Consider the following 23,840-nt stretch of genomic DNA (forward strand, 5'->3'; position numbering starts at 1 on the left):
GGATCCTCTACACCCGAGACAAAACGGGAGTACGGCCAGCGCTGCAAACAGGGAGTTGCAGCGCTGGTGGTGCCCTGCAGATGTGTACACCTCCTAAGTTGCAGCGCTGTAACTCCCTCACCAGCGCTGCAACTTTCTGATGTAGACAAGCCCTTATGCTCACAGGAGAGAGCTCTGTCTCAGCATAGTAACTCCACCTCCATGAGCAGCCGTAGTAGCTATGCTTTAGTGAGAAAAACTCTCCCACCGACCTGCTGTCCACACAGACACTTAAATTAGTGTAATTTACGTCGCTCAGGGGTGTGGATTATTCACACCTCTGAGTGATGCAGGCTGTACTGAAGTAAGTGGTAGTGTAGACAAGATCTCAGCCTTGTCCAAGTGACATTTGAGAGCTGATCAGTATGGTACAATCTGGTTCATTAGGAAACACCTTCAGTGGGGGTTACACAGCGCTGCATAGGGGAGAACTACCAGGGATACCCAGCAGGCGAGGACTCATTTGATGTGTCAGTCTCCGGGCGCCAGGGTAGCCCCACATGGAAGTTACAGACTCTACAGCCAGCTGGTATCTTAGACCCAAGGCAGCGCTCCCCAGCCATGTGTCACGGCTGAGCAGCTGGCCCCCCAGTGCAGCGGAGACGAACCTTGCCGGATGCAGATTGCCCCGAACAGCCGCCTAGGGCGCCCAGCTGAACTCTGCCAGCTGACTCCACACAGCACCATCGAGCCACGGCTAAAGCATGCGCAATAAAATATGTCTCGGGGCCAGGGAGCTACTGCGCATGCGCAAAGCTCCCGCTCGGCTCGGGTATACGCCTGCGCACTGGGCGTCCTTTGGCCGGCCGGGCCGCGCAGCCGCTCTGTGCCTCGGCGTCCCAAGATGGCGGCCAGGTGCTCCTCACGCTGGCTGAGTGTGGTGGCCGGGAGGAGCCGGGGCCTCGGCGGGGACACGCGGCTGTTGGTGGTGTGGCTGGGCCGGCGGCTGAGCGCGGCCCCCGCCGCCTTCCCGCCCCGCTCCGGGTCAGGGAGCCGCCTCCTGGCATTGAACGCCGGGGTCAGCCCCGCGGGTGAGCGGGGTGGGGGGGGCGGTGAGTTGGGAACCCCGTGCCTGGGGGGGAGGCCCGGGCAGTGAGAGGGACGAGGGTGAGGGGTCGGGGAACCCGCAGTGGCGGGGGGGGGGCTGTGCCTGGGGGTCGGGGTTGATTGGAGGGCAGAGGAGTGAAAGGTCCCGGCCCTGGCGGGTGTCTCACAGAGCGGGGGTTTTGGTGGGCCAGCGATGCTGGGGACAGGTGGGAGGTGTTGGAAGAAAGGGGGTTCCCTTGTCTGTGTGCCGGGATGGGGTGGGGGTACTTGATGGCCATGGCCCTGGGAGGGAGCTCTGGTTGCCAGCCCTGCGACAGGGCCCTGTCATGCTGCTCTCCTTGAAAGAGCTGTGGCACTTCTATTCCTTACATATGGGCTCTGGAGTGCCCATCACACTGGCCCTTGGGCTGTATTCTGTGGGGTGTAAAGGTGGAGTTATTAGGTTTCCAACAAGGGAAGCAGATTCGGTTCCCTCTGTAGTGAGAGGAAAGCTGCCCATTGTGCTGAGCATTCAGCTTTCACCTTCATCCCAAGTCTGGCAGTTCACTGCATCTTCCAGTGGTATAAATTCCATAGGCCTGGTCTAGCCACAGCAAGGGAGAGCTCTGCTTCCAGCTTGTCTAACAACACTTCTCTAAGCATTTGGAAGGAAACTGTTTTAGCTTGAGGATAAAATAATTCTCAAAGGAGAGTAGTATCTCACTGCAGGCCCATAGCCTGTTGTCATACTCTGCATGATCGGTCTAGATAACTAAATTGCCATAGTGACCAGAAATGTTTCTCTGTTTTCAACTGGTAAGAAGATTGTGCTTGTCCCATTCAACGATCTAGTGGTGATACATGCCTCTGGAGTGCACTACTGTAACCTGTTTTACTGTGGGATCTCAGAAAGTTGCAGTTCAGTTGCCCATATCCTGAGTGGAATAGATACGTGAGAGCCAATTGCACTCATGCTCTGCACCAGTTCCCATTCAGTCCCAGATCATTTTTAAGGCCTTGGTTGTCCTCAGATCCCTCTGTGACCTTCAGTATGTTTTTGGGAGCACCTTTCTCAACAGTCTTTAAAGTATACAATGCAGATGATGCAATTGGCATAGTCCAGTTTTGAGCTCTCAGGAGTCAGGGAGAGGAATCCTGCCAGTGGAATTCTTTCACGAGAGAGCAGGTTGAGTTTATATCTTGCTTATTTTAAAACACACTGCACAACATGTCTGTTTGCAGAGGTTTTCTCTCAATAGAAGCAGACACAAATGTCCAGGGAGTTTACTTCCTTCCCTTAGATATCCTAGGAAGATTAATAGTATCAGGGGCTAGCTGTGTTAGTCTATATCCACAAAAACAACAAGGAGTCGGGTGGCACCTTAAAGACTAACAGATTTATTTGGGCATAAGCTTTTGTGGGCAAAATTCACTTTTTCAGATGCATCTGAAAGCTTATGCCCAAATAAATCTGTTAGTCTTTAAGGTGCTACCGGACTCGTTGTTGTTTTTATGAAGATTAATGGAATTAAGACTCTTTCAAGGAAGGAGCAGCAGAGAAGTTGATGGTTACTTGGGCAACGCTAAGGCACTTTTCATAGTTGGTGTCTAGATACCCTGCTGTTAGGCTTAGTAGAATGACGCAGGTTCTCAATTTTTTTCTAGGGTGCACCATGTGTTAACTATCTCTTGGGCTACCCCTTCCATTTACAGTCACACACAACCTTTCCTCCTGTTTGGAATTGCAGAAACATCCATGTGACAATTAAAGCTGTTGCTATTGGCTGACTAGCTGTTGCTATCACCCATTATTATTCTAAAGACTTAGGCCAGCTCTATACTACAGACCTGTAGCAGTATAACTGCTGTTACTCAGAGGTTTGAAAAATCCATACTCCTAAGTGACATAGTTATACTGACCTAACCCTCTGTGTAGTCAGCACTGTGTTGACAGGAGAGCTGCTTCCGTCGACATAGCTACCACCTGTTGCAAAGTGGATTAACTGCCAATGAGACAAGCTTTCCTGTCAGTGTAGTAGTGTCTTCACTAAAGCGCTACAGAGGTGCAATTGCACCACTGTACATGAAGACAAGCCCTTAGTCTAAATTTCAGTATGTCTTGGGATCTTCATCGGTTCAGTAACATCTTTTACAGCACATTCGTTAATACAGTTTAGTAATATTGAAGGTCAAAATCAAAGTAATGAAATGATTTTTAATAAATCTGCACCTTATTTGCCTCTTACAGCTAAGGTGGCCATATGTAGCCTGTGCAATTCCATGACACAGCTGGCTTGATCCTTAATACAGAATAGTAGGCCGTGATCAATGGGAGACGGTCTTGGGAACATCAGAGGGAGTTGTTTCTTTACAATTCTTCCTGACTTTTTTTTTTCTGATTTTTCTTAGGAACTAAATGCTCTCCTTTAATATGTGCTGCCTCGTTTCATACCAGTTCTGCTTTTCACGCCAAAGAAGATTACTACCAGATTTTGGGAGTGCCTCGAAATGCCACCCAGAAGGAGATCAAGAAAGCCTATTACCAGGCATGTATACCTAAGAAAAACAAAGAAATGGTGCCTCTTGGAATTCAAGCTCACCATTGTGATGATGGTGTTGTTGGGGAGAATTATGACCCATTTATCTTATTCAGATCTGTAATGCATGTGAATCAAAATTCCAAAAGGAACTCTTATGCTAAAGACAACATGGTAGGGAGGGGGCAGAGCTTGTCAAAGGAACATAAATGTGGTGGAGTAGATTCAGAAGAATGGTCTATCTAGTCCTGTGCTCTCTTGGGCAGTGGCCAATGCCCATTGTTTCAGAGGAGGGCAAAAAGCTGTAAAACTCTCTTAGACATTTGTGAAATACTGTGTGAATTTTTTTGGCTGTTTGGCAGGAGGGAAGAGTCCTTTCTTGATGGACTGTTAAAATAAATAAACATGGCTTCCCCCCACCTATTAGAAAGCTTCTGGAAACAAATTTTCAGTGTTAGTGCAGTAAGCTCATAACTGCCATTGATCTGACATTATCGCATATGTCCAGGACCTTCTTGGAGAAAAGGGGTGTTCTCACGTGTATGTACGAGATAGCTCATCAGTCCAAGCCTATGCTTATATGGAAAAGCTTTGCAGTACCATTTGGAGAGGCTTTAATACCAATATAACAGGAAACTCTTTCTTATGTCTCTTATATGGGAATGATATGTAGAGAGAACTACTTAGGAAATGCTTTTGATCTCCTCTGAATGTAAATGTTGAATGCTAGGGTCTGGCTAAATTTTTTTTTCCTGACATGTAAGGTATACTAAGTAGCAGTGCTAACAGTGGACTTATTTCCCTCCTGTTTCTAATCATTCTTTAGCTTGCCAAGAAATACCATCCTGACACAAATAAGGATGACCCTAAAGCTAAGGAGAAGTTCTCTCAGCTGGCAGAAGCCTATGAGGTAATGTGACTGATGTGTACTCGGTTACCCACTGTGGTAGGAAGAGAACAACAGAACTACAGCCTAAAAAAATTATACCTCACCTCATCTCAGCATTTCTGTAAAAGAGCTGCTATTACTTCATTGGTAACAAAGAATTGTTTTCTAGACCTGAGTATGTATGTGCCAAAAACGATTTGGATATTCTTCAGTAAATGAACTAGCCAGAATACCTGACTGATTTATTTTAGGCATTTTTTTGGGCCACTCACAGGCCATTGTGCTGTTCCTCAATACAAAATGAACTGGTTGAAAAGCTGAGTACTGGAGTGGACCTGTTAGTCAATAGAAAGACGACATAAGTGGCATCGTAATTGGCCTTTTGAGGATGGGGGATTAGTAGAATCCTGCTCCCTCCCCCCAACTTTACTCATCTTGACTGTCAGGCTTATTTAATTTGCTAGCTCCCATCCCACTAGTTTTTCACACTACAAGGTAAGAGATAATTAAAAGTCACTTTTGCTTACCTTCAAATAGTATAAAAACGCAGAGCTCCTGGTCTCTTTGCCTATAACTAATGTACTTATCTGGAAGCATCACAAGCTAATGAGCTTAACTGTGCCATCCAATATGCATGAGAGAAACAGAGTACTTTTCTTCCATGGTGTTCATTTCACCTTTTGGCGTTATTGAAGGTGTCTAGTTGTCCTAATACAAAGGAATTGAAGTTGGTATTCTGTAGTAGTTTCCAGTATTTTGCTGGTGGTGGATGTAAACTCTGATTTACCTTAGAATGAGACGTCTGAATACTCTTATCTAGTGGCAGCCATGGTGCTACAGTTCTGTACTGTGAGAGAGTCCTGATGGTACTGTGCTTTTCTCCCTCGTAGGTGTTAAGTGATGAAGTGAAGAGAAAACAATATGATACTTATGGTACAGCTGGCTTTGACGCCGGGTCAGCGGGTGCTGGACGTCAGTATTGGGGTGGTGGTCCCACCATTGACCCAGAGGAACTTTTCAGGAAAATCTTTGGGGAGTTTTCAGGATCCCCTTTTGGAGATTTTCAGGGTGTCTTTGACCAGCCACAGGAGGTAAGGATAATACATGTATACATTGTGTTGCAAAGACCTTAGTCTCTGGGTATATATAATGAAGATGTCCTAAACTGAAATCTGAGAATGTCTGAGTATAGATGGTTAATGAATCAGGTGGGCCCCCTCCTTCAGTACTGTGTCTGTTAACATTTTAAATGGTGTTCCAATCACAGTCTGAATGGAGACCACTGAGGCTTTTACTTACAGTGATTTCAGTTTAGTGTCAGTCTATCAGCATATAGATTTCAGCTGGGATTCCATTCCTTTCTCTTATCTAGTACATCATGGAGTTGACATTCAATCAAGCGGCAAAAGGTGTTAACAAGGAGATTGTTGTGAATATCAATGACTCTTGTCAGCGGTGTGATGGCAAGGGGCATGAGCCTGGCACTAAAGTGCAGCACTGTCACTACTGCAATGGCACTGGCATGGTAAGTGCTGTTTTAGAGTGTAACCCTGATTTTCTAATGTCCTTTGACATTCTTCTTTCAGGACAGGTTAGTTTTTTCCTTACTCAAAAATGCCTTAAATCATCAGTAAATAAGGAGATGATTAAATGTAGGCTTTGATTTCAGTTTCTGTTTATCTAAAAGTGGGCTGCTAGAAAGGGCCAGCTCACCAGCCTTCGAGAGCCGGAAGCAGATCCACAGAACAGAGGCCACTTGGGAAAGGCTTGCACTGACACTGCCCATGCTGTTTCTCTGTGTGCTTCAATCCTTGAGGGATCACCTATAGGGTTGATAGGGTAGTTCAGTCTCCAGGACTTTTTCTAAGATTTGAAACAACTGGACCAAGTAGAAAGTCTGATGTGGATTTTTGTCCTTATGACTGAGACCTAAGAACTACTTTTTCACAGCGACCAGTAACAAATGTGAACAACTTTTGGTCTCTATGCGCAGAAGCCACCCCGTGTTCTGCTGGTACTCTAAGAAACTCACTCATTGCTTTATTTATTAATGGTGACCTCCAAAGAAAAAACTGAAGAAACTGTGATGAGGATTGAATATACTCAGTCAACTGAATTTTATTCTTAACCAATTCTTGCTTTTTTCTCCATGTGACAGGGTGCAAGATGCTATCTAGTCACTAGTGAAAAAGGTGTTAAGTCCAGCTCAGTTTTCCCCCCTCGTCTTGCAAAATGTTCAGGGGAGGGAATATTATTAATTGACTGCTTGGGAAATTGGGAGGGGATGGGAGGGGAGGTGGGGGAACCATCCCTTTGGAAAGGCAGAGTTTCACATTGAGGGGTCATAAAACTGAATTGATTCCCAACCCGGGGGCAGTTTTTTGTTCTTGGTTTTTGAATGTTATCTTATGTTGTTATATATACACCTATCTCATAGAACTGGAAGGGACCCTGACAGGTCATTGAGTCCAGCCCCTTGCCTTCACTAGCAGGACCAAGTACTGATTTTTCCCCAGATCCCTAGGTGGCCCCCTCAAGGACTGAACTCACAACTCTGGGTTTAGCAGGCCAATGCTCAAACCACTGATCTATCCCCCCCCCCCCCTTGTCTTTTGAGAGACCTTGTTGGTTCTAGTTTTTTTTTATGCTGAATCGTTTCTGTACTTTACAACAAGCTGGGTTCAAATGTTTCCCTTACATTTTGAGGCACTGTTCATCCGCATAGTCTGCCACATTTATGTGTTCAGTGTTACTCTCTCCATGATAAAATCATATTTAGGGCTTTATTGCAGATTGGCATCCTCTGCCTTCTCATTACAAGGGTGAGATTTGGTAGGAGAATTACAGAGATTTGGGCTCATTTGTGAAACATATTTTTAAGGCTGTGTGGAGATACACATTGTGTGTCTTGGATTGGAATTAGGTGGTTGAGATGCATATGGTCTTCCTAGCTCCTGTTACGGAATTGCAGCTGAATTCTTGAAGTGAAAACTCTCCAGGCTCTTGCAGTCAAAGTATACTAGTGAAATAAAATGCAACCTTTCCACATAACTCTGCTTTGTATCCTAAACTGCACCTTTTAATAGGTTATTGAGGTTGTACGTGAATGATATAGGAAAGAGGTCACAGTTAATTTAGGACTTCTGTTATCACAAAGCTTCTGATTGACCAGAGATCTCTATCCACTTTAAGTTTAAGAGTGGTGGTTTCTTTCACTGAATAAGAGATTTGGGGTATACTTCTCCATTGCCTTGCATTTTGGGTAGTGATTTTATGCCTGTGTGTTGTGGGCCTGAAAGGGTACCAGTTCAGAAGGGAGAGTTTTGCACTCACTTTTCACAGGTGTACATTACTCCAGAAGGTGCGAAGCAGTGGAGAATCAGACCTTCAGATAGGAAGGGCTTCTCTTTCCCAATCTTTTCTCGAGGCTTCCTTCGTTCACCCACTTTCTCTGATACCCAGATGCTGGTACTGACAGCATGAGCTCCTTCAGCAATCTGGAAACAGAAGGAGACTGACATTTCTTGGTAGGTTAGACCTGGTTGAGGCACCTAATCTAGCTCCTCAGACCATGTTTTGACCCACCACTGTTACCCATATCCCACAGTAAGGTAGAATACATTTCCTTGGAGCAGGTCATGCTGTGCATGTGTTGGGCCATTGACTTAACAGGGATTGGATTTGTCATTGGGGATGTTTTACCAAAATTAGTAATACTTGTACACTATCAAAGGATTCCTCTAATCCCCTGTCTTTCTTCTATTACTAGGAGACAATAAACACAGGCCCTTTTGTGATGCGTTCTACATGCCGCCGATGTGGAGGCCGTGGTTCTGTTATGACAACACCGTGCGTGTTGTGTCGCGGCTCAGGGCAAACCAAACAGAAGAAGAATGTGATGGTCCCTGTACCAGCAGGTCAATTTCTGTATTTACATGCTGGCTGTGTATCTCTTCTCATGTGAAACTCAGCTGATCATGTATCTTGCCTCTAGAGAATGGCTGGCTCTGTGGAGTCAAAGCTCAGACACAGCAGTATGGAGAAACTTGGCTGTATCAAATCTGTTTTAAGAATAAAGAGCACTGATGACTAGATGGCTGAAAGGATTAGTTATAAAATACAGACCTTTTCATCTCTGAGTGATGGCTTCAGGATGGTGGTAGCTGAAAACAATTACCATCTCATGGCTGTTTGGCCTTTGTGCAAAGAATTTCTGGGTCTTAACCCTATTTCCCAGTAGAAAGATGTCTAAGGGTAAAATTTTCAAAAACACTTTATTGCCATAAGTTTCAGTACATGCAGTGTTGTTGTAGCCATGTTGGTCCCAGGATATTAGAGAGACGACAAGGGTGAGATAGTGTTTATTGGACCAACTTCTGTTGGTGAGAGACAAGCTTTCGAGCTTACACAGAGCTGAAGAAAAGCACTCTGTAAGCTCAAAAGCTTGCGAAGAGAGACTACAGAAATTAGTCCAATAAAAGATACTACCTCACCCTCCTTGTCTCTCTGAATTTCACTGACATACATGTAGGTGCTTTTGAAAATCTTACCTTAGATCACAAATGCACCATCCCAATTGTCAACTCAATAAAGAATATTGAATGAGTGTTGAAAAACTCCCCACCTTCCTAGAAATGGTCCGATTGGGTAACAGCTTGCATTGTCTCTGTCTTTCCAGAGAAACATAGTATGTCAGTCTCCAGTGTCTCTCAATTGTTTACTTTCACCAGCACTGAATTCACTTGAAGGGAATAATATAATTGAATTCAGCTTGAATTGAATTAATGACCTGCCCAGTGCTGCAGTTGTGCTTGGCACTAGAATGAGTGTGCATCGTAGGATACGAACACCTGGTGACACCCCGCTTTTCAAACACTGGGTGCTGTGGTCATCTGAGATGCCTCTGGAGAACATGAGTTACACTGCTGCCACCGCTATAGTTTCTGCCAGTAAATCCATGGATGTTTCTTCCTGAATGAAGGAAATACTGCTGTGATGACATCCAGTTGAGGTAGTTGTAGGTGTTCATGCATTGGGTTGGACTAGGAAGGCTGTAGGTGCTTTGGCACATAAGGTGTAGAGTGTAATATCAGACAAACAGTATAATATTCATGTCCTTGTTCTGATTGCAGGTGTGGAGGATGGACAGACTGTTCGGATGCCTGTAGGAAAGAAAGAAATTTTCATTACGTTCAGGGTATGTGGGACACCTGACTGTACGCTGCTTACATTGGCTTGTCTTCTGCAAAGAAGGGATAGTGTGTCGGTAGCCTATCTCTTTTCAGTGTAAAGGTGGAAATTGGGCTGAAGGGTCATCTCGCCTAGCTGAAGTGATGTTAGCCCTTCCAGTTTTCTGAGATTGTGAAACACCTGCCCCATAGCAAGTGGTAAAATATTTAGCCTATTCATAGAACAAAAATGCACTGCTACATATAGGGAGGTTGGCCCTAGGATACAGTCTGTAGCATACATGCTGTCAGGGAAACTTACGAACTCTCTGGTAATTGGAATTCCTGGAAGTGATGTACTAGTATAGTATCAGCTGTCACTGACACAGATGTTCTGGATCCCTAAAGAGACTGCAGGAATGCATTTATGAGGTGCTGAATTTAGAAGTTAAAATGCTCTCTTTAAAAATGTGAGTTCACTGCCGATTTACATGTTCTTTGCAGATACAGTCCTGTACCCATGTGTATCGTCTGTATCATCTCTCCATCAGGAGTAAAATTAAAGACCCTAGTGTTTGAAAGGATTTCATTCTCTTCCGACCATTTAATTGAGGGCCTCTTCATTAACACTGATCTCTTCCTCCATTTTTGCTTATATTCCCCTCAAGAAGGATTTAATAACCTCTCCAGAGCCTGTGAAATGCAGTCATCAAAACTGCCAGAGGGGTACTATGAAATACTGAGAGTGCTTCCTTCCCCTCTGCCATTTCATTGTCCTATGAACTGGATAGTACAATCTCTTTTCTACTGTCCAGAGACTCTTTACTGGTGGTGATTTACAAGCAGTGAAGAGCACAGTGTGATTCTCAGATCTCAGGCTGAGTATGCAGCCCTAGCAGTTAATTTTTTTCTTGTAAACTGAAAAATTGGGTGGAATTCATTGAAACAGGAAACATGAAATCTCTTAATGCCATTTTTAGTATCCTTCTTCAGAGTAGAGACCTGCTCTAGCTATTAATATTTAGTGCCTGAGGTATATTTGTGGTTAGTTTCGAAGAATAACGTCAATTTCGGATTTTCTGCTATGTAATTTTTAGGGGATAAGGGTAAGACTTTTCATAAAATTGTCAATATCAGCTTAAAACAACTTAACCTGTTATTTATCATGGAATAATGCTTATACTGTACTGACATGACCTGTGCTGATTACTCTTGAACTATTTGGTTTTAGGTTCAGAAAAGCCCTGTGTTCAGAAGAGATGGAGCAGATGTACACTCAGACCTCTTTATCTCTATAGCACAGGCAGTTCTTGGAGGTACAGCCAGAGCTCAGGGTCTATATGAGACCATCAGTATCACGGTATGTGGTAACAGTGGGTGGAGGAGCTAGGAGATACCTTAGCTTGGAACAACAAGCATGCATTCTTTGTGTTTCAAGAAGAGTGAAAGGTTAAAAGTACCAAGACCTTGCTGTCCTAGTCCTAGGCCTCTTGAGTACTGACTGCCATATTGCAGGTGTTCTGCTTTGCCCCATGTATGCAAGGGATAACTCCCACTTCCCTTTCTTCTGCCTCTCATAGCCGTTTGAGTGGTTATGCAGAGCTGCTGAAGAGAGACAGATCATTGGGAAGGTCAGGCTCTCTGGCATGGAATGCTGGCATGGTCCCCAAGCTGGGAGAGTCCTTGACACTCCTTTGGACTAATGTTGCAAACCAGGTCTTGTGTGTGTATGATTCTCTCCTGCCTGTTTCTATGTCTTGTTTCTGCTCAGTTAGCCTACCAGCTTGTTAGATTTTGTATTTACATAGCCCTTTATTCAAGGAGGTCATGTTCTTCACACTGGGGCTGTGGCAATTAAGTATTAACTGTTCTATGCATTGGAAAAGCGAGGTCCAGAGGTTGATTACCCCATGATGTCACAATGAACCAATAGCTGGGCTGGCAATAAAACCTAAGAGTCTTGACTGTCTTCTGTTATAAGGACTAGACCACACTGTGGCAGAGCTCAGTGATAAGTAATATATTAGGTTTAGGCAGGATGTACACTTTAAGCTTTTGCTGGCAAAGCTGCGTGAGCGAGGGTGCGTGATATCTAGACATAGCTGTGCCAGTAAAAGCCCCTACTAGAGACCCAGGTACATTGGCAAAATTGAGCGTTTTCCTGTGTAAGCTGCATCTAGGAGTGTGATGCCTGTGTAGGTCAAGGTCCAAATTCCTTGGTTAGGGTATAGTCAAGGTCCAGACTCCAAAGAAACACTTTTCACGCCGCAGGTTCCCTGTTCAATAAACAGATACAATGCTGTGCATTAGTAATGTGCCTGATTGCACTAAAAATATAAGTATTAAATGAAAAATAAAATTGAACCACCGTATAACCTGAAAATAATCTCCAAAAAAGATGATAGCTCAGATTAAGCAAGTAAGGAATTAAGGAGACCCAAGTATCAGAGGGGTAGCTGTGTTAGTCAGGATCTGTAAAAAGCGACAAAGTCCTGTGGCACCTTATAGACTAACAGACATATTGGAGCAAAAGCTTTCATGGGTGAACACCCACTTTGTCAGATGCATGTAGTGGAAATTTCCAGAGGCAGATATAAATATGCAGGAGAACAAGTCAATCATTAATTCACAGTACAATGTACTGAAGATTACATTGTGAGGGAATGAGAGGGTAAAAATAAAATAAGTAAATACAAAGATTTTGTGGCCTGTTCAAAAGCATCTAGTGGTCTGGATTTGTCCTGCGGTCCACTTATTGACTACCCTTGCTGTATAGTATAGTGATATAGCTGTACCAGCAAGGCACTTCTAGTGTAGATCTGTGCTTAATTACACCTGTGTCCTTAGTAGGTAGTTCTCTTTAATTCCCAGTGTTGAATGCTTTTTCATTACTATTGAGTAATATCTGAGCACTACCTAGTTATCTAAATATAGAAATAAATCCCTCCTCCCTTACTTCATAGTCTGCAGGAGGAATAGCTTGATTAATTTATAGGTAGGGCCCTACCAAATTCATAACCCTGAAAAACTCGTCACAGACCATGAAATCTGGTCTTTTGTGTATTTTTACCCTATATCATAGGATAAAATATACAAAAGTATACAGCGTTTCTCAAACTGGGAGTCTATTCTTGAGGCTGCATAGGTCTCGTGTTTACTGAGAGCAACTCTATGGAACCCAGAGTACGTATACAAAAATATACAGCGTTTCTCAAACTGGGAGTCCCAGCCCAAAAGTGGTTCTCAGGCCTATTGTTGGGGGGTTGCAGTATTGCCGCCCTTACTTCTGCCCTGCCTTCAGAGCTGGGCGGCTAAAGAGCAACAGCTGCTGGTTGCAGGCCCAGCTTTGAAGGCAATGCCACCACCAACATTACTGCAGAAGTAAGGGTGGCAATACCATACCATGCCACCCTTATTTCTATGCTGCTGCTGGTGCCAATGCTGCCTTCGGAGCTGGGCGTCAGGAGAGTGGCGGCTGCTGGCGGGCTCTGAAGGCAGCACTGCTGCCAGCAGCAGCACAGAACTAAGAGTGATATGGTATGAACGCATCTGTGAAATCTGCTATTTATGCCGTGACCAACCTGTGAAAAAGGTGTGATGTCTCTGTGATTTAAGTAGGCCTCTATTTATAGGTTTCCATGCTGACACCTTGGTACTGCAGAGCAATAATAAAATATGGGTCTTTTTATTCACAGATACCGCCTGGTATTCAAGCAGACCAGAGGATTCGAATGAGTGGTAAAGGCATTTCCAGGGTTAACAGTTACGGTTATGGAGACCACTACATTCATATAAAGATCAGGGTTCCTAAGTAAGTGGAAGGTCTACTAAGATTTGGAGGTGTCTTGTAGAAATCTGCAAATTTGCTGTGCAGAATGTGCTCTCGGGAATAAAAGATCTTCACTGCTTTATCGATGTATGATTTGAGCCCTGGATAATTTGGTGAACAAACCAACTTTTATTTTACTGTATCTTTTGTTGAACTGTACGTTTTTCCTTTTAACCAAAAAACTGCACTGATTAGTTTATAGCTTAAATTACCATGCTATGAGATCTTCACTCTAACATCCTGGTTGCTCTGAGCAGATATAAACGTCTCAACCAAAAAAACTTTGCCACTCCAAATATATTGATCAATATGCAAGGCACTGTGTGGCATAGTAGGCTACATCCACACTACAGACTTCTGCCAGCATAGCTGTATCCATGACGGGTGTGAAGAGGTGTTATCTTGGACTATGTGATCTATGCCACTGTGGATACAACTGTGCCAGCCAAACTGCACTTTCACAAGTGTAGCTGATTTCACTCATGGGGGTGGTTTTACTGTGTCGGTACAAGGCACAGCTTTACCATTATACCTGTGTCCATGCAAGGAGTGCTTTGTCAATGTAGTATACTGCTATTCCTACGCACAAACAGCACTCCTAACATAGACATAGCCTTAGATCCAAACAATGCAGCAGGATCCCTGGATTTATGTGGCATAGACCCTAATCTCAGAATCCTTTGTTCTGTTTGTTTTGTTGCCCCCAAATTCTCAGTGTGCCACTGATTTTTGTAGTGGCACCATATAGGTGCTCTGTAAAGCTGGAGGTTTTCCACAGCCAGCTAAGGATGACTTATATGGAGGGCTTTTGGTAGTCAGGGATCTGTGGCATATGTGGCTTTAGGTTTTGATGTCTACGTGGCAATTGAGGTTTTTGATGCAGGGGATGCATTTCCTGTTTCTTTCACCATTTGGGACAGGATTTAAGATGACTTTACATTAGAGGAGAAGGAAGTTGGATTTTCTTATTCCCAGTAGCCTTTGTTAGTAACAGCTCTCCACGCCATTCTACCCCTCCCTAAGATCGGTCATTGCTGTACTTCCAATAATGAAGGATGGCTGCTCTTGCTTCATTCGGCTAGAATGTTCAGCAGCAAAAGTTAATATTTGTAATGTAAACTATCATTAGACTTACCACATGTGTATTAACACTCCCATTTACATGAATAACACAGTTGACAACTCTTGGAGTTGTTTCAGGCTTCTTTCAAATTCAGACACCAAAGCATTGGTTTATACTCCCATCAAGTGTTGAAGGTTATTGTAGCCAGAAGGATTAGAGACCTAGTTTAAAAACCAAACCAAACCCCTGAAAGGTAACTGTGGCAATTAAAAATAAATCTGCAATTATCTGACTATTCTTGAGGCTGCATAGGTCTCGTGTTTACTGAGAGCAACTCTATGGAACCCAGAGTATGTATACCTTAGAACAGTGATACTCAGACTGAGGCTCAGAAGCCACAAGTGACTCTTTAATATGTCTCCTGCGGCTCTTTGCAGCACGTGATATTAAAACACAGTGAGATTTAATTACTAACCAATCAGTTATTAACCAGTCAGGATGCTTTTACTATGTTATAAACCAATTAACTTAGTGCAAGTTGATAACTTATTAACTTATTTGTTGTGAGAATAATATACACTATAAACTAAATATTACACTGTCCTACTGTTTAAATATGAGTATAGAGTACTAGAGTAAATGAAACAATTAATTCATAGTACTGTGGCTCTTTGGGGTAATGTTGATTGCTAATTTGGCTCCTGAATCACTGAGTCTGAGTATTACTGCCTCAGAAGGATGCGGTTACCCTCCTGATCTTTTGAAATCTGTTCTAAGGAGCCTTAGGACTGGCTGCCTAGCCCTCTAAGCCATCCTCATAACCTTGTTGCAAGGTAATCTTTAAAGCTTGAAAAGTCTCCTGTGTTTGTATCATGCACTCAAGTGGGAACTCCCTTTCTTGAGTGCTCTTCTGCCAACTTGACATTCAGATGTAGCTTCCAGTTTGAGGTGTCTTAAGGTACATCTTCACTACCCACTGGATCGGCGGGTAGTAATCGATCTATCGGGGATCGATTTATTGCGTCTCATCTAGACGTGATAAATCGATCTACGAATGCACTCCCTGTCGACTCCGGAACTCTACCAGAGCGAGCAGCAATAGCAGAGTCAACGGGGGAGCTGCGGTCATTGATCTTGTGCCGTGAGGACCCGAGGTAAATCGATCTAAGATGCTTCGACTTCAGCTATGTTATTCACATAGCTGAAGTTGCATATCTTAGATCGATTCCTCCCCCCCCCACCCCCGTGTAGACCAGCCCTTAGTTTCAACCCTTTAAAATGTTTGACTTCCTCTTCTGCAATCAGATGAAATGCAGTGACTAGAATCTTCCCTGTTCTCCTAGAGGTTTCCATTAGCAAGGTGTATTCCTTTCTCAGGTGCTTATTTTAAAAGGGTCATTGGGATTTTGAAGGCATCTCAGTTATATTAGCTTTGCATTATCAGTAGCACCTCTTCTATGTGCTGCTTGGTAGGAAGCTGAGTTTGGGCTGCAAAGGTATCTATCCCTAAAGTGAATACCGACTGAGATAACAACAGTATACTCTGACCTGCAGGAGGCTGACAGATCGCCAGCGAGCCTTAATGATGAGCTATGCTGAGGATGAGACGGATGTGGAAGGGACAGTGAATGGAGTCACAAATACATCTGCTGGTAAGCTGTGTGTGATGTACATTACTGCTTCTTTGGTGACTGGCTGCAGGGAATGCCTCCTGTAGGTTACAGGGGAGGGACCAGGCCTAAGGTGGCTTTTGGAGCTGGTTGTGTACGCAGAAGCCTTTTTTCATCTTGTTTGAGGCTAAGTTTTTTTTCTGTTTTAAAAATAATTGTTGTTAGTGTGGTGTTAATAGAGTTTAATACAGTAAGTAGGAAGCAGTAGCCTCCTGCCAGAAGTCATCTGTCTTCCCCTCTCTCCCTAGTATTTACTGTGCATTTAGGTATGTACTGGTGGCATGAGTAGAGAGCACCATTATCTTCAGATGCTCCTATAATACAACTGAATTTTGCAGTGACCCTTCATTTCCATTGTAACATTTAACTCCACCACACCTATGGTGGATTTGAAATTCCTTTTAATTCATTTTTGAGTGGTGATAGAGGGGCCAGTCCTGTTTCCCTTGAACCAAAAGGGAGTTATGTGAGTGCCTTTAAGAGGTGCAAGATTGGGTCTAGACTGTGTAGGATAAGTGTCTCCCATATGTTCTTGGTGCTTTGGTTACTTTGCAGTACCCCAGTAGTTCTGATTTGGGTCACTTTTTAAAACTTTAAATGAGTGGAAACTTTACTTTGCAAAGCTCAGCTTTTTAATTTGCATTTAGTAGATGTAGATTTTCAAAAGGAGACTGTTTGGTGAATGCAGAAGCTGCCAGTGTGTCCTGTCTAGCAAGGCAGAACAATTTAAATAATTGATATAAATCCTAATTGTATCACTTAAAAAAAAAAAAGTACATTGATTTAAATCAGATTGAACATTTCTTAAACCTGTAAATTTGTGTTATTTCAGTTTTAGATTAAAATCTATAAGGAACTAAATTATAAAGGCTTTTTAAAAATCCCATTATGATTAGGGTATGTATTTTGAATTTTACAAAACTGCAATAGGTGCAAAACACTGAAAATTAAGGCCTGATCCTGCAAATGCTTAAGCAGCTACATAACTTTACTCACATGGATAGTCATATTTACTTCACTGGGATTCCCCGTGTGCTGAAAGTAAATCTGTACGTAACTGTTTGCTGCATCAGCAGCCAAAGTTGTATTTTTATTTAAAACTTTGTTAGTGGCATAAAATTAAAATTGCTTCAAATCTTAACAGCAAACTAAAAGTTGTTCAGACTTTCAGTACATTAAAAAAGTTTACAATTTTTTATTCCCACAGGCCACATTTTTCAAAAATAGGAACCGAAAGTTAGGCATGTAAGAGTGAAATTTTCAAAAGCTCCTAAGTGACGTAGGAGTACAGTCCTGTGATTTCTCACAGCAAACCCAGATAGAGGATAGGCTGGTGAAGCATTTCAGCTTGACTTGAGGAAGTTCCATATTTTGAAAGAGGGCATGGGTTACTGGTTTATCCATTTTGTTTGTGTTTGTGGTGTTCTCACAATAAGCATGTTAAATGAGGCCCTTGGCTTGCCTTTTCCAGCATGAATGAACATTTGAAGTGAGACTTCTTAGGAGAAAAAAAAATGTAAAACCTGAAATGTTACAATTAAGAAACTAAGGAAACAAGTACAAAACACCCATTTTAGCAATTTAAGAGTAAAAATGGTGTGGAAGTAAAGAACTAGTAATATAAATCTGAACTGAAATCAGAATCTATTTTTTAAATCATGATTTTTATCTACCTTGTGGTCTAACCTTCCTAGCGGTGTTTATAAACACACTACCCCAAAAGGGTGTTCTCACTCACAGGAAGTGGATACTGTGGAGTATAGTACATCTGCGGGGAATTCCACCGCAAGGTCGTGTTTCACTACCATTGCATCAGTCTGACTGACTTCTGGAGTGTACTTGAAAGGTAGACTGCAAAGAAAGGTGCTCTTTCTTTGTTGGCCAATTTATGATGTGTAAAGAAGGCCTGAAAAGGATTTCATGAGTTTTTTCTACTCATTTTTTATTATAGAAATAGCAGAAATAGCCAGACTAGTCTCTCTTGTTTTTGCTGGAGTCTGTTCTCAAAAGGCCAGAGAACTGGGGTGGAAACTTTATCAGGCTTGTGTACGTGGGGAAAGTTTTACCGGTTATACTGATATAATTATAGCAGTATAATTAAACCAGTTATATTGGTGTAACTCCTGGTGTGGACACTTATTCAGGTATATGAGTGCCTTTTTTGGTGGTCTTGCATTGCTTTGAAAGAGATTTAAGATAAAATGGAAAAAAAGCCATGTACATCAGAATATGTGTGTCCGCACAAAGTTATATAACTATCGGTTTAAATTCACACTTTAGCTTACACGGATAAAACTATTCCATGCAGAGGAGCCTTTAGTCATCAATTTTAAGGGTGGGTGGTGGGAAATCTTTTATCAAGACATTTTTCCTAGCTGTTAGGCAGACATTTGAGTTAACGGATATTAAGAAATGAAACCCTCCATTTTTAAACAGTCTCACAAAAAATTCCTTCCAACCTCCATTGTTCGTGTTTCCCTCCCTTGGTATATGTAATGCTCCTCATGGTCTGCCATAAAAAGAGGGTCCATATCTTAGTTCCTAACATCAAAAACACTTTTTAGGTCTTCCTTATACTTTGTAAGGAATCAAAAAGGGCACAAATCTATTTTTTCCTGATGTGGTTCTGCATCAGCCAAATGAAAGTTCCCAATTTCATACAGCTTTCCATTGTTATAGGCCCTCTGATGAAATGGCAGGATGGATCACTCCAACTGAGAAGACCACTAAAACACAGCTCTTTCCTTCCCATAGATCATATTCTTTTGTCAGCAGTACTGCAGAGAGTTGGCTGTTGGTGGCAATCTGTCCATTTATATGGCACCTCATGTTCACAGCCCTTTTGAGTGCCTCAGAATGTAGCAAACAAAACATATCTTAAAATAAAGACAGGCCCAGTGACTTCACATGTACACAAGTCAGTGAGTTCCCTACACTATGTGGTTTTTATCCTCACTGCTTAAGATATTGATGTCCCTCCTCTTGATCTGCACACTGATGGAGGAGAGATTGCAGGTCTAGTGAGTTGGTTCCCTCCAAATACATGTGGTGACTTTCCTAAGGATAGGTCCAGCAGCTGACTTTTCCTCCACTTCCTCTAGCTGAACTTTCCATCCCCTTATTTACTGTACGGCACAGGAATCCATTAGATAAATGAGCCTCGTCTCTGATACGTGGGTAATTGTTCTTCATTTATGGTAGCGTCTGTCACACTTCAGGGCAACTGCACTAGTATTCCCTCTGTATGGTCCGCCAGGGTTATGTCCTTCTCCACTTGGGCTGTTTGGTGATGGCATTCTGCATGGGATTAGTTACTAATGGGAAGTGTGCTTTGATAAGCATGGCATGGGGTACTCCAGTATTTCCCCCAGTGTGAAGTAACTTCTTGGGAGGGCATTTAAAAGTCTCTAGCTCTCTTTGTGGGAAAACCTTTGAAATGTGACAGGAGTGACACCAATGCAGCAACATCTGCCTGAGTTACTGAGATCCTGAAAGCATAGCCCTGAGAGGGGAAGTCTCTCATTCATTTCGGTGGCTGCTCACTCAGATACCATTGACAATACTTTAAATGTAACATTGCTAATTGTTTTGCTGCTCATCGAACCATTTGAGAAAGGAGAGGAAGGCTCTTATTACAAGGATCTACATCAAAATGAGGGGTGCAGAAGACGTTAACATGAAAATTGATAGGTTTTTGCCTCATTTTCCTGAAGGGGGGCCCAGCTATCAAAAGTGTGGAAAAAAGAGGGGTACACAACAAAGGCGAAGGATGCACTAGATAGGTAGCTAGAGGAGACACCACTCTCTGGTGCCTTTAAAGAGTATCCTTCACAAGTGAGTTTGAGTGTTTCAGAAACAACTCAGATTATCAATATTAGGGACACCTGAAAGCTGCAGCTAATACATGTCTTCAGTTCAGTTTTAAATGCAATGACAGACTTTGTATCCTAGAATAATTGCATCCATCTGTAACTTATATGCAGGGAGCTGACGTGCACAAGTCTAGGAAGAGCGATGTAAAGAGAATATGTACTTAGATTGCTGGACCCAGGAGGCTGTACTAGTGACACGGAGAAGCTAAGCATGAGTTGATCAGAGCTCTGATAGTCTGTTGCATGTGGCTTACTTGCTCTCTGAGAGGATTGTTCATGCTACACCCTGATGCTCACACACAGCATGTTGCCTATTGTTACTAAAAGCTGAACTAGCTAATGATTTTGTGCCTCTTATCAACTAATACCTGTTCACATTTGAAACTTGGTTGGCATATAATAAACTCTTCTTAAATCTGGAGTGTTTGAATGTCAGCGGGCAGGGAAATAGGGGAGGAGGGCAGAGGGGAATGAGTGGTACTCTAGGTTAATGCACTTGTCTTTCACCTCTGGGGCCCAGATTTTTCACTTTGATCAGAAATGCAAATTATAGTGCCTGGTCTCATTGCATTCTCTCAAACCACTGCCAGGAGATGCAAAGGAGGAACAGTAGATGGGTCGTGTGCAGTAGCAGATCTGGGCAGGGATGTTTACACAGTATCTGCACACGTGAGCACTGGCAAAAGCCAGGAATATTGTGTTTCACTTCACAAGCCCCAAATTTATTGTCTAAAATAGTTCCATAACCTTATATAGACTTCTGAATGCTGTTCCAAGATGTGTGGTGATTGGCACAGTTTGAAGTGTACCCTGATAGCAGCTCTACTGTTTATGTCTAGGTGGCAGGGCCACGGATAGCTCTGAAGCAGGCGAGGATAGGCCTGAGGCTGAGGCGGGGGAGAACAAGGAGGGATTCCTTACCAAACTTAAGAAAATGTTTAGCTCCTGATACCCCATCTGAGGTAGGAAACCTCTTGTACTTTACTGATTGTTCTTTCCTCACATTAAGCAGAACATGCATCTCTTCTTGGGAGGTAGATTGGAGAGGAAGCAAAGAAATTGCATTGCTATTTACTTAGCCTCAGGCCTTCCAGCCATCAGTATTAAAACCTAGTCATTTTATTTCATCTCTAAGCAATAGCAGAACCCAGCAGTGTAGCGTTAAATTGCATTGTAGCTGCTAACTAACTAGATATGCAGCATAGATCTGTTTAACGCATGGCTCTACTCTGAAAAATGAAAATAGCCCCGCTTTAGTCTCCAGATCTGTTTCCTGGGTGTATTCTGAGAAAGATCTGCTCACTGTAACTGAAACAAGGTTAGTGCTTTTAATCCTGCTGGTCAGCACAGCTAGATGATGCAAACCTAGGGTGACCAGACAACAAATGTGAAAAATCGAGACTGGGGTGGGTGGGTGGAACATATATAAGAAAAAGACCCAAAAATCGGGACTGTCCCTGTAAAATCGGGATTTCTGGTTACCTTATGCAAACCATTCTGCTGCTGATGCACACGGAAGAACAGAATGCAGCTTGCCATGTTTGTTGGTGACACCTTGGCAAGCCTGTTGAAGGCAAGGGGATTGCACCGATGTCACTGGGGGACACAGTTGAGCCTGTCGAGCCTTTAAAACTGATGAGCAGTGCTAGGATGGAACCTAGTTTGACTCTCAGTCCCAGGCTGAGTTTGCAGGGCTGGCAGTTTGTGCTAGAGGAATTTCTTCACTTATAAACTGAGCAGATTAGATCTAGAAATCCATGATGTGCAATAGTCACAGGACCCCAATGCCATTTTTAGTGAACTCTGAGTAGAAAGCACACTTTAAACACCTTGTTTGTGAATGTGATGGAGTAGTGCACGTGGTAAGAATACTTGGACTCCAGATACCCTGCAGTGCAGGCTGAGGATTCCCAGCCTCTGAGGCCCAGAGTTTGTCTTGTTTTTTTTACTGAGTTAAGGTTCCTTCTGTGTCAGTCCCCAGGGACTAATGAAGTGTGCTCTCAGCTAAAGGGGGAACTTCTCCTTGTTACTGAGGCATTTGCCAACAACCTTTGAGTGCTGTGTGACATTCTTAGGCTTGGACATGAGTGGTTCATTAAATGCTAAATATTCTCCCCATCTTTAACTCCAGGAAAACGTTCTACTGGAAACTAGACAGTGGGAAGCAGCAGTAGATCATTCCTCCATCCGATGGGGAGCCATTCTGTCTTCTGGCTGTGGGCCTTGGACATGAAAGGATGTCACTTAGCAGCAAACTCACTGCCAGCCAGCAATGCCATGAACCACAGAGGCACCAACAATCGCCAGATCAGGAGGAATTAATTGCCTTAGTGAATGGTAGCAAAGGCATCTGTAAAGGTTCTAGGTTTCCTAGTGCTGGGAGCTCATTTGGATCCTTCTGGCCCTATTTACAGAATCAAAACTTGTATTATAATTTAGAGCCAAATGTGGTGGAAATTTTAATGGTAAAATGAAAATGAAGCAGTTTGCTATACTGAGCTTTCAGCTACCTGGCTTCCCACTCAGTGTGCACATGTCTTGACAAGCCCATCCACTTGGTCACCTTTCTTCAGTGCTAGATCTGCTTGGTGCATCCTTTCCTAGAAGGCTTGGTTTGTCAAAGGCCATAATCCTGTCTTGAACAGTAAAATCTGATGTGAAGAGGCCTGGGCTCTAGACTTGTGTAATACATTCTCTTAAAGAGGGATATCTCACTTCTGCTGAGATTGAGTAACAGTGAAGGAGCATAATTGCATATGGTCCCCACAAGCTGTGAGGATGGATATGGCTTTCCTTGTCTCGTTAGCCTCTCCTGCAGACAACAGTGTTAGAATCTGCATTTTGCATCAGCTGTTCCCTTCCTCTCGGAGGTTAACTACAGGTAGCAAAACGAAGTAGAACATTGCTGTTCTAAACCAGTACAGATCTCTCACCAGCTCTTATGAAAGGCTCTGGGGCTGTCAATTGTTACATTACAACCGAGCCCTGTTAGTCTCCAGAGAAGGGGGCTTTCTTATGTTGGCGGTGATACAAGCAAATGTAAATGTTCAGCCTCTAAGAATCATTGTTTCATTTTATATAGGTGTAAAAATACAGATGAATTAGTTTACACTCTACTGCTGGAATTAAGCATGAGCGAACGGTATTTTCATGGTTACTGCAGCCTGCCTTTTAGCTGAATACTTTACAACTATCAACAAGCCCACGTGCTAGGAATTGACCAGTTAAACAGGAGTTGTCTTAGTACATCCCTTCTTAAGTTGCTAAAATAAAGCACCTCTTGCCTCCTGATTACATTGTCTGTAAAGTGATTCTGTATTGATGTAAATAAGATGATCTAATCATAAAGATATTTAAAACCTGCTGTGTTGTGCTGCTTTCCCCTCCTTACAGATCACCTGGAAGAGTACTTCGGACTGCAGGCTGTGAAAGGTTTTTTATTTTTAGTCCAGATGCTGGGGGAGGGGGAAAGTACTTGTTGCTCAGAAAAGGGGGTTGGAAAAGTGTTTCAGAAAGAAGTCTCAGCCCTCTTTCTTAATTTTCTGTCCGTACTTTCTTATTGCTAACTGGTGTAGAAATAATGCCTAAAATTCTTAGCACCCTGTTCTGCCTGTGCTAGTGCTTTACAGGTCATTCATTTACTGCTCAACGGTGAGGCGCTTCAGCTTAGTGTCCCATGCAGACCCATTTTTAGCTTTGCTGAGCCTAGGAGCCTGAGTCAGACTAAGGCTTTGTCTATACTACCAA

General features: G+C 43.0%; 1 protein-coding gene across 3 annotated transcripts; it reads left to right on the top strand.

The window, feature by feature from the left end:
- The first annotated feature begins 878 nt into the window (after window positions 1-878).
- Window positions 879-23,456, top strand: DNAJA3 (DnaJ heat shock protein family (Hsp40) member A3). Of its 3 annotated transcripts, XM_050968328.1 has the most exons (12): window positions 879-1,070; window positions 3,475-3,611; window positions 4,429-4,512; window positions 5,382-5,582; window positions 5,864-6,016; window positions 8,261-8,408; window positions 9,624-9,688; window positions 10,891-11,019; window positions 13,355-13,470; window positions 16,106-16,203; window positions 20,933-21,055; window positions 22,225-23,456. In XM_050968328.1, the coding sequence occupies exons 1-11, from the start codon at window positions 884-886 to the stop codon at window positions 21,040-21,042; spliced, it is 1,428 nt and encodes a 475-aa protein (XP_050824285.1). In that variant the 5' UTR covers window positions 879-883; the 3' UTR covers window positions 21,043-21,055; window positions 22,225-23,456. The 3 variants fall into 3 exon arrangements, with proteins under 3 accessions (XP_050824285.1, XP_050824286.1, XP_050824287.1); XM_050968329.1 differs by lacking the exon at window positions 20,933-21,055; XM_050968330.1 differs by lacking the exons at window positions 20,933-21,055; window positions 22,225-23,456 and adding an exon at window positions 20,205-20,514.
- Window positions 23,457-23,840: the final 384 nt, after the last annotated feature.

This window comes from Gopherus flavomarginatus, chromosome 9 (assembly GCF_025201925.1).
Source record: "Gopherus flavomarginatus isolate rGopFla2 chromosome 9, rGopFla2.mat.asm, whole genome shotgun sequence".
NCBI classification, from domain to species: domain Eukaryota; kingdom Metazoa; phylum Chordata; order Testudines; family Testudinidae; genus Gopherus; species Gopherus flavomarginatus.